This window comes from Panthera leo, chromosome B2, assembly GCF_018350215.1.
Source record: "Panthera leo isolate Ple1 chromosome B2, P.leo_Ple1_pat1.1, whole genome shotgun sequence".
Lineage (NCBI taxonomy): Eukaryota > Metazoa > Chordata > Mammalia > Carnivora > Felidae > Panthera > Panthera leo.
Window position 1 is genome coordinate 90,125,979 of NC_056683.1, and position 12,072 is coordinate 90,138,050.

Below are 12,072 nucleotides of genomic sequence, written 5' to 3' on the forward strand. Positions count from 1 at the left end.
ATTAAGAGTCAGCTGTATTAGGTATCAGGTATCAATCAGCAAATTTGTCTCATAAAATATATTAAAATTATTACTTAACATATTACTTTCTTCAGTTCTTCTAAACTAATGGTCAGAATAGATATTCATGCTACAAAAGATATTAGTAGAGGCAATATTCCTAATCTAATATGACATTTATGTTGATCACTGCCACTGAATAGTCTTGCAAAGATCTGGGGAGTCTAAAGACTTGAAAATCCATTACCTTAAGAACACAGTACACATTCATTTTATAAACTAATTTCACACTTGATTTCCACAGATTACCAAATTTAATTTCATACTCAACCATAAGGGAATTTGTTTCCTTAAAAGAAAATTTACTTTAATTGGGAGCTATTCTAAGTAGACTAAAATATGAGAAAAAAGTTTTAGCAATGGCTGTACTTCAATATATTGGCAAAAAATTTCTAGATATATATTTCATTATTTGAATGCCTTTGATGGCATTAAATGGAATTATGGTTATAGTTAGTTGACATTTTAGAAAATGACCTACCTAATAAATACTTTATGAATATGAGTTAAATCTATTGACTACAATTTATTTTCTAAATTTTTCAGGGCTTGACCAAATAGTTTTTCATTGATAATATTTTACAGTCTATAAAAAAGAGTTCCTTGAGGACATAGCAGTATTTCACTTATCCCGTGTCTTCTGCACAATAACATCACCACCTTGAGTTTACTTTACCATTTATAAAAAGGATAGTAATTATATTTATGAATATAGTCTTCCTTGATATACTTTCCTGGAAAACTTGCAAAAAAAGAGCCTTTCTTTTTAAGTGAGAGAAATTATGACTACCATTTTGGAAAACTTAGTCCTGGTCTTAGAGAAGGCAAATGGTAAGTATCAATGTAGGGAAATGTATTCACCTTTAACTGACTACATTCTGTATAAGGCAACAACAATCTAGGTTATCATAAAGAAACTAGATTTGTAGTTAAATATACCTGAGTTTGAATACTAGTTCCAAAAATCAGTAGTTTTGGGTTAGTTATTTATCTCTCTGAGGCAATAATATCTACCTCGCAGGGCATTTAGGTTGTTCTCATGCCACTCCTACTATTACTATCATGGATTGTACAATAGACTATTCTATCAGAGATACTGTTGACCCACCAAAGACCTAATTATTTAAAGCATGCAATCATAACAGGTAATGGTGACTGAAACTGAGCTATAATAACATTGCCTTTAGGGTAAAAATTTATTTTCTAATCATTTTTATTTTCTTGTAATTATGTTACTAGAGACTAGCGTCTTTTATGACTTTTTCTAACTTCGAACCAGATCTTCCAAACCTTATCTAATCTTCTGGTCTCAGATCAAGTTCTGCCATCATCAGGAACAAAGCTTTTCCTAATAGCCAGAGACCAAAAGTGTTTCCTCCTTCTGCTGACTCCATCTATAGAAAATATCACTTCCTATAGAAAATATCACTGTGTTTTTGTATCTTTTTTCCCCTTTTGGACTACATGTACTTTAACAGAGGGGACTGCATAGTGGATGTGCTTTTGATCCTCGAAAAAGAATCGTAATGAACGGAATGTAAGTGAAATTTTTATAAGCTGTTTAAGAAGTACCTGATAGCACTCATACACAATATTTGATTGCAAATATTTCATTTCATTTATTCATCTATTAACATTTCACTTATTCATCTATTTAACATTTATACTCCATCTATTTTAAAAAATTATGTGAATAAATTTTAAAGACAAGAAAGGATATAGAAGCAGGAAAATGTTGAATGCCAGGGCAATAATTAAAAAAATGTCATCAAAAGAGTGAAACTTTATTTAAATGTTTGACACACAGACTCTTAAATTAAGAATGTTTATCCTCTTTACCAGTTAATACATTACCTGGACTTCCAGAGTCTGCTATTTAAATCTTAACACAAAATGCACATACATACATGAAACAAATTATAATACTGTAGCTCAATTTAAGCAATTATATTCTGTATGAAAGGTCAATCAATGACCTAACATAAAGAAAAAAAAACACCTTTATAAACCTTATAAAAAACTTTCTAAGAGTGTAATCCAAATATAGTGGTGGTTACTGCTATTTCTGTTTCTCTCATTGGTATAGCTTTGGTTAGATTTCTGGCCTATAACAAAACTTCACAGTTTAAAAGTACACTGTTTTAGCAATGAGTTCTTATCAGTTATCATATGCATCCTACACTGTTCTGAATTAACCAACAATATTGCCATTTAGTCCATTCAGTCTGTTGTGCCTTATGACTATAATTATATAGTCATATATTATTTATATATATATATATATATATATATATAGTCATATCTTATATAGGCATAAACTATATTCCTGAAGATTACAGAATAGCAACCAATTCCACCTGATATTTACTTGGCCATTCTTTCAGCTGATTATTCTATTCCTATCCTTTATTCACCAGATCTTACCTCTGCATTTAGGTTATCTGCAAGGCTTTCCAGAAACTGACTCTCAATTGGGTTTTGTTGAGTGAGCAAAGTGAGGTAATGGCTGAGTTTGTCATGTGTTGTTATGATGATTCCTTCTCCAAATCTGTCAAATTGTGGTCTTCCAGCTCGACCAAATATCTGCATGACATCTAAAATTCCAAGGTCAACAAAAGACCCTCTTTTTGCAGCATATATTTGTGTTCCCTAGATGAAGAAAAGTTAATAAAAATTTACATAAACACACACAACTATAATCCTGATGAGCTGAATACTGAAATTAGGCAAATATGGCAAGATCTTAAAAGTGTACTTTAACTAATCCTTTCATCATCTGTGATAGAGTTAAATTTTCACAATATAAACTAGATTTTTTTTGGAGTGAATAATTCTTACCTTATATGAATAGCAGTAAAAGTCAATGAAACAGCCAAATCACAGTATTTTTCTAAATAAATCAATCCACAGGTTTAAGACACACACAAATCCATGTAAGGTAAGCTATTACCTTAATAATAACAGCATGAGCAGGAAGATTGACACCCCAGGCTAATGTAGCTGTACAGACTAGAACTTTGATATGCCCATTAGAAAACAAATTTTCAACCAAGTTTCTGTCCTGCCGAAGCATTCCTGCATGATGAATACTAAAACCATCTGGAAATAATTCTCGTACTTGTTTGTTTCTTGACTTCTGCACCTAAGGTAGATATCAACAAGACATAAAAGAGTATTATTTAACATTTACAAGTAATTGTTATTTAGCATTTTTGTTCAATGACTTCATCAAAGTAAGCATAAAATTATTCTTGTTTTGAGGCCTAAGTATATATTTTTCTGTATAAAGTTGTTAAAAATTATACTTTACCTATCTTAAAACATAGGTAATCTCCAACATGACACAAAATCCAAAAGGAATGAGGCTAAAAGTAAGCATCTCTTTCATACAGATTTGTAACCAAACATTATTTCTTGTTTCCTATCCTTCCAAAAATACTCTATTAAAAAAAAGCATAAATCTAAGAAAAAAACAAAACATAAATCTAAATTGCTTCCAACTTATTCAGGGCAAAGGCCACAGCCCTTACAATGCAGGACTCTACACTGGGTGTTATATGTAAGTGATGAATCACTAAATTCTACTCCTGAAACCATTATCACACTATATGTTAAGTAACTTGGATTTAAATAAAAAAGAAAAAAGAAAAAAAAGTAGTTAGAAAAACAGGAGAAGACCCAGGAGAAAAAAAAGAACCAGGGCTTTGTCAATAGTATCAAATGCTACAGAGGCCCAGTAACTTGCTATATCTCCTTGTATTTCCTATAATAGAACACTTAACATGCTGTGTTCATCACACTTGTCTGAACCCTCCAGTGAAATGTAAATGCCACGAGGCCAGGAATTGTATCTATTTTGGTCCAACATTACGGATTAAAGGGCACAATATTATGCTTGACCCAGAGTGGCATTAAATAAATGTTTGTTCTGGGTGCTTGGGTGGCTCAATTGGTTAAGTGTCCAACTTTGACTAAGGTCATCATCTCACAGTTTGTGAGTTCAAGTCCCACACTGGGCTGTGCAGTGACAGTGTGGAGCCTCCTTTGGATCCTCTCTCTCTACCACTCTCTCTGCCCACCTCCCCTGCTTGCGCTTTCTCTTTCTCTCAAAACAAACAAGCAAAAAAACATTAAAAAAGTATTTGTTCAATTACAAAAAAAAAAAAAAAAAAGACTCTACAGAAATTATTCTCATTCCCTAACCTCACTTACCAATGCCAGCTACTAGGGTTGACTTTTTCTCTAAGTCCCTTTTTTGACAAAGCCACATCCACTTCACCAGGGTCTTTATATTTTCTGTACATAACCTACTTCCTGGAAGACATTTCCCTCTTCTTTCTGAGATCCCCATGCATGATTCCTTAGCGCATGCACTGTTTCTCATTGAAGTGACCCAATAAACCCAACTGTGTTCACCTAGAGGTGTGTTCTTGATGATTTTGATGGGAGGGCACTGACCACCTTAGTTCCTCAACTTGACAATGCCCTGAATATACTAACTTCACTTCTGGTGTCTGTTTTTGACCTTGTGTGAACTCAGATGTGGGATTTGATCCACTTATCAGCAATCTATATAATAGCTACAGCAGAGTATCTTAAAAAAATTCACTGAGACTCACACTATACAATGGAGAAAATCTCCCTATAAAATTAAAGAATGTAGATTAACATAAAATAAGTATTTATGTAGTCAATAAATGGGGCATCATGTCCTGCATTTGCTTGCTATTGCTCTAAAAATTTAATTATCAACATTTCAAGAGCATCTTTTGAAAGAGAAGCTTTCCATGGTTTTTATGCAAGGGGCACTACACTGACAGGAAGTGGAATTTCAGGGGTCTGTGATTCTAGTACAGACTTTGTGACATTGATTATGTCTAAAGTCACTTAAAATTTTAAACTTTCATTTTTAAAGCTTATTTATTTATTTTGAAGGGGGGAGCGAGTACACATGAGCATGCAAGTGGGGGAGGGGCAGAGAGAGGGAGAGAGAGAATCCCATGCAGGTTCCAGTGCTCTCAGCCCAGAGCCTGAGGTGGGGCTCGACCCCATGAACTGTAAGATCATGACCTGACCTGAAACCAACAGTCAGTCACTTAACAGACTTAGCCACCCAGGTACCCCCAAATTTTAAACTTCTAATAATAATTAACTAAGGAAATGACCTAAGAAAACAGCACTCCATGAAATCTGTTGCAAAAATAAAACAGAAATACATTAACAAACCACTCCATCTAGTGGCCATCCCAGTAAATAACAACTTACACACAGACCTAGAGTCCTGAACAAAATACACATATACCCAAAAAGACTTCCTTCTTCAACTTTCATGGGGAATATAGTCCTCTTTTATTTTTGTGCAGTGTGGTCAGCTTGTTAGAAATCATATCATGCACTGACCTTATAATTAACTACATTTGGGTCATATTGTCTAAACTTTCATCTTTTTAAATTTTTTCATCTTTTCAGACAAGAGTTATGATCTATTTTCTTAACACAGCTCTTATGAATATGAGATGACTTGGGATAAGGTCAATTGTGGAGTATTTTCTAGGATATAACAGAGTTCTTTCATGGGCCAAGGGTAGGGAGAGGAGACACATTTCATCTAGTAAGTTTCTTCTCTAATATTCATAAGTAGACACTCAGAGCTAACAGAATAAATAAGAAAATATTTTTTGGAGGAGATACTCTGTACAAATTATACTGCTTGGATTGTTGTTTGTTTCAGTTGAATCTGCTGTCTGTAGACCCCTGCAATGGAATGTCCTGATGTGCTTGTAATAAATGCAGATTCCTTAGTCAAACTCCATTTGGAGCAGGACTTGGTTTGCAGCACCAATGACACAATAAGAGGCTGAAGGCAGGGAATAATGAACTGTAGGGAAGAATATTCCCATTACGTAGCAGAGTACTCACATAGCACCCCCCACCCCCACTCTGACCAACTGAGTTCAACCAGGTTCCGGGCAACCATCTGAGTAATCCCTCTGGTCTCAGTGAGGAATATAGAGTCACTAGGGATCATTTCTCTTTTGTCTCTATTCTTGCTAAAAATATCTTGTGCATTGCTTTTTAATTGGTTTAGTATAGACCTGAAGTGACAACAATCCTAAAATAAGTCTGGTTTGCTCATTCCTAATTGTCTTTGAAGCTAAATTTGCTACTTGTGGTCTGGTCTAGCTCAGAGTACAAATAAACTAGAATCCTTGGGAATGAGGCAAAGAGATGTACATTTTAAAAATCTTGTTTTAAAAATCATACAGAAAAATTTTATTATTTTTTCACTTTTGGTGTACAGTCTATGAATTTGAATATGTTCAATTTCTGTAACAACTACCATAGTCAGGATATAAAACAGTTCTTTCACCCTAAAAAATTCCCTTGTTATTCCTTTATAGTTACACCCTCTCCACTTATAACCTCTGGCAACTAATGATCTGTTCTCCATCCTTATACTTTTGTGACTTCAAGACTGTTATAAAAATGGACTCAAACAGTATATGAGCCTTTGAGATTCATCCAAGTTGTATTGATAGTTCATTCCTTTTTCTTGCTGAGCAGAATTCCACAGCATGGATGGATATATTAGTTTGTTAATCCAATCATCCACTGAAGGATGTTTGAGTTGTTTCCACTTTGGGCAATTATGAGTAGAGCCTCATTGAATCCTCATGTGAAGTTTCTCTCTCGCTCACTCTGTGTGTGTGTGTGTGTGTGTGTGTGCATGTGCGTGTGTGTGTGTGTGTGTGTGTGAGAGAGAGAGAGAGAGAGAGAGAGAGAGAGAGAGAGACATAGAGAGAGAGAGAGAGAGAGAGAAAACATGAATATATTTTAATTTCTCTGGATACCAGGAGTGTGGTTGCTGGGTCACATGGTAAACGTATGTTTAACTTTACAAAAACTGCCAAACCATTTTCAAAGTAGCTGTACCATATGCATTTTCACCACCAATATATTAGAATTCCAATTGTTTCCCATGCTTGTCCACACTTGAGACTGTCATTATTTTTTATTTTAGCCATTCTAAGAGGTGTGTAGTGGTATGCCATTGTGGCTTTAATCTGCCTTTTCCTAATGACTAATAATATGAAAAATCTTTTCATATTATTAGATATACATTTCTAATAATCTCTTCAAGTTATTCTGATGCACACTAAAGTTTAAGGACCATAGTTCCCTATAGGAAGATACCTAGAATGATTTTTTTTTAAAGTTTATTTACTTGTTTTGAGATGGGAGGAAGAGTGTGAGCAGGGGAGGGGCAGAGAGAGGGGGAGAGTGAGAGAATCCCAAACAAGCTCCACTCTGCCAGCCCAGAGCCCGATGCAGGGCTTGATCACCCAAACCCTGAGATCATGACCTGATCCCAAATCAAGAGTAGTACACTTAACTGACTAAGCCATCCAGGCACTCTCTAGAGTGATAATTTTTACTCATCTATGTACAATACAGCTGTATAATTTGACCACATGATTCTATTTAGTTCTACACAACTTCATATTCATTACTGTACTCAACTATTTACACTCCTAAGAAAAGTACCTTCCAACAAATTTGGAAAGAAAACATGACTGTGACTTAAAAAAAGGACACTGTAAAGGGCCAAAGAAAAGATAACTTAAATGATAAATAGACATTTAGCATGTACTGGATCCTAGAAATACAAAGAAATTTAAGACAAAATCTGAGCTTTGAATAATCTGCAGAATGGAAAGAGACCCATACACAAGTGATTTCTATAAAATATGATATATTTCTTTTTATTTTATTATTTTACTTTTTTAAGTGTTTATTTTTGAGAGAGAGAGAGAGAGAGAGAGAGAGAGAGAGAACACATGAGCACGCGCGAGAGAGGGACAGAGAGAAAGACACAGAATATGAAGCAGGCTCCAGGCTCTGAACTGTCAGCACGGAGCTTGACGTGGGGCTCAAAACCACAAACCATGATATCATGACCTGAGAGGAAGTTGGACGCTTAACCAACTGAGCCACCAAGGTGCCTCATATGTTTCTAATAGAGGTATATGGACAAAGCTGAAATGAGGGGAAGAACAGCATTATGGCTTATTTGTGTTTGTTCTGCTAGCACCTGGCAGAGTACTTTCTGCATAGCTGGCACTAACTGCTCATTTCTGGAATGAATGAATCAATGATCTCATTGAAGAAGTCTTCACAGAAAATGTGAAATGTGGGTCTTGAAGGACAAGTGATATACTACTAAGTGGGGGGATAGTAGGTAGCAGGATAGACAAGCATAAAGGCTGGAACTAGCAAAGAATACAGTGTGTCTGAAGCACATTATTCAGGAGGCATTGGGTGAATGCAAGAAAATGATGCTAGAAGGGAAGATTAGGATCAGGCTTTACATGGTTCCAAGCATAGGAAGAAAAGGGCCAAGTAAAATTCTTAAGCAATTTCAGGTTTGTTGTTTAGAGAGGTAACTTCTTGTGTGAAACCAGAGGCTGGATGAGCAGCTCTGAGGCTATCAACAGTCCCAGTGAGAAGATGGAGGTAGGAAATAGAGATACCACATAAAGTCGAGGTGAAGGTAGGCTATACAGTAAGGAAGACTGGGTGACTGCCTGGGAAGGGAGGTGTGAAGGAAAGAGAATTGTTGCTAGTTTATCTATGCCTTGGTGCACTGATTATATGATAGGGAAAATAGGATGAAGACGGCCAATGCTTGTGCCTTAGGCTAGGCACTTGGAAGGTGGGAACCAAGATTCAGTTTGGGACATGAGTTTGAGGACATCCATTATAACGATTTTGGCTTTTAGTCTGAATAAAGTAGAAAGCCACTCAAGGGTTTGAAGGAGAGAGATAGAGGAGACCATTTCGGTTTATTATTCTAGTACAGCATTCCAGGTGAGATGTGACGTTAGATTGAACTAGGTATAAAACATCTGAAAAAATAATAACTCTAACACACTAATGTCACTTTATATAGGTAGCTTTCTTACTCTGACTTTCTTAAACAAAGGAAAAATGAAAATTAAAATTGCCTAAGTCTAAAAACTAATGAAAACACCACACACCAAATTTACAGGACGGAGTAAATCATACTCTCAGAAAATATCAAAGCTGAATACTTAACTAAATAAAAATATGAATAAATTAACATCTAACTCAAGAGTTGGAAAAATTAAAGGATAATAAAACCAAAGAAAAACAGATACCCTAATAAAGTTAAAATAGAATCTGATCATTTAAAAATTGTGAGATTGATAAGTAAACACAAAAACTCTTATTTTAAAAGAAAAATTAAACAAAAAACACCAATGACTATTACTGGCAAGAACAGGAGTTGGCAAACTATGCCCGAACTGTCTGTTTTGTAAATAAAGTTTTATTGGAACACAGTCCTATTAATTTGTTCACATATTGTCTATGGCTGCTTTTAAGTTATAGTTGAATAATTGTGATAGACACCATATGCCCACAGGCTTAAAATACTTACTGTCTAGCCCTTAAATAAAAAGAGATAGTTGTTTGTTTGTTTTTATTTTTTTAATGTCTTATTTATTCTTAAGAGAGAGAGAGAGAGAGAGACAGAGCAGGAGCAGGTTAGTGGCAGAGCAAGAGAGGGACACAGAATCTGAAGTGGGCTCCAGGCTCTGAGCTGTCAGCACAGAGCCTGACACAGGGCTTGTACTCATAGACTGGAAGATCATGACCTGAGCTGAAGTCGGACACTTAACCGACTGAGCCACCCAGGTGCCCCAGTAAAAAGAGATAGTTGTACACAAGCACAATAGCATGAGCACAAAGACAAAAAATTACTAATGTTAAAAAAAAAAATGTTCAGAAATATATCACAGTTTAAAATAATCAGAAAAGGGTACTTTGTAAAATTCAATACACTGCATTTAAAAAACTGTTTGGGATGGATGGTTTTCTAGGAAAAAAATGTTATAACATTTATCCTAGAAGTGATAAGAAGTTGTAAAATAATAAAACAATGGAAGAAAATTTAAAAGCTATCTTACATTTGGGTTTTCCTATTTTTAAAGACAAATTAATTCTAATACTATTAAGAGGCCCAGACCACAGAAATAAAAGTCCCAGAATTAATCTTACAGAAGCAGTGAAATAGCATTGATATTAAAACCTGATAAAGAAGCAAAAAACAGAATATAACAGAGAAACTCTTTTATGAATATCAATCCAAATGGCAAAGAACTTTAGAAAACAGGATTCATCAATGCATTAAAATAATACACCAAAACTAAGTACAATTTAACCTCAGGATTCAATGATACTATACTTATAATTACATTTATATTAAGATATTGAAGAAATGAAATCACAAGCTTTGCTTTTGAGATAGGAAAACTTGACTTGGCAAAAATGCCAATTCTCACTAACTTAACATAATCAAGAAACTAACTCAACTAAAAAATGAACATGATTTCTTGGAGGTTATACTCAAGTTCACCCTGCAAAGTAAACCTGTATATTTATTCAGGAAAATATCTAAAATTGAAGAATAATCAGGATGCCTATTCTCAACCAAGTATTAAAAATATTATAGCAAGAGAGTAAGTAAAACAGTTTGATACCAGAGAAGAAATAGCAAAATCAATGAAACAAAAAAGAAAGTCCAGAAATTGACTCCAGCAAATATGAGAATTCTGTATGTTATATCAAAATTAAAATCAACAGAAGAAACAGGGAGTATTCAGAAAAAGATGATGAGTCCATACTATATGGAAAAAATTCCAGACAGATCAAAGATTTAATAAGAATAAATTAAATTTAAAAAGGGCTGGAGGAATATATGGATAAAGTAGGTATGGCCTTTATGAGCAAGACAAAGCCCAAAGACTATACATAAATTGGTAAATAATTTCCATAAGGTAAAAATATTCATAAATAAAAATCAAAAGTTAACTAGGAAAAAAATGTCTATAACACATGACAGCACATGCAATATACACACAATGGACCACAAATATGAATAAGAAAATTATAAAAAAAGGAATTTAAGTGGACAAATATGGAAAATGCTGAGCTTTACTCAAAATTCAAGAACTGTCAGTCAAAATGATATTAAAGTACCATTTTTTAAAACTTAAAAATGTTGACACTGCCCAGTGTTGGTAAAGTTATGTGGGAGGAAGTTACTGTTCAAGGAAATGTAAATTGGAACAATCTCCCTAGTGGGCAACTGGAGATCATTCACCAAAATTTTAAATGCATACACCGTGTTGATGGATAATACTCCATGGCTAGGGATTTCCCCAATGGATATCACTGCAGCTGCCAAGAGTATGAGTAAGAATGTTTACCATGCACTGTTTACAATCAAAAATAATTGGAAACAAAGGTGTCCATCAAGATAGGACTGGGTAAATGCATTAAGATAATGTGCACATTGTGCCATACTATGAAGTTGTTAAAACAAAGAATCCAGTCTTTCTCAGTTGAATTGGAAACATCTCCACTATGTATTATTACAAGAGACATAAACCATAACATGACCAAATCTGTTTACACTAAAACACACATGTAAATACATGCAATATTTGTGTGTATTTGTACAAAGTCCTCCCTTAAAAAAAATAAAGCCTTTTGGGGCGCCTGGGTGGCTCAGTTGGTTAAGTGTCCAACTCTTGATTTCAGCTCAGGTTATGATCTCATAGTTCATGAGTTGAGCACCACATTGGGTGCTCCTGTATATGTATATATAGGAGCTTTTAAACAGGAATTTAATTTGGAGAAATGAATTGAGAAGAGATGGTTAAGACCATGAGTTATGGAGCTACACTTTTTGTTACAAGATGACTGCTGCTTTCTGATGTATCAAAATAACCACTGTTTTTCCATCTGGTTTCCCAGGGCAAGCATTACCTGGAGTCCAGGCTTTGCTAACCTCTGAACAGCTTCAGAGATATAATTCATCCTGTTCACATTCTCTGAACAGAGCATTGGACTCTCCAAGGAAGATATTTAAGATCCAATACTATATTAACTGGAGAAAGTGTTTCTACACATGGAAATACAACACAA

The 12,072-nt window shown here is 34.6% G+C and overlaps 1 protein-coding gene across 1 annotated transcript in view; it reads right to left on the reverse strand.

The window, feature by feature from the left end:
* ASCC3 (activating signal cointegrator 1 complex subunit 3) overlaps positions 1-12,072 on the reverse strand; it is a 356,847-nt gene that overhangs the window by 141,725 nt on the left and 203,050 nt on the right. The window contains exons 15-16 of the mRNA XM_042939446.1: positions 3,011-3,202; positions 2,485-2,709 (exon numbers count right to left, since the gene is read on the reverse strand). Of these exons, the coding sequence (XP_042795380.1) occupies positions 2,485-2,709; positions 3,011-3,202 (417 nt within the window). The remainder of the gene's footprint in view (positions 1-2,484; positions 2,710-3,010; positions 3,203-12,072) is intronic.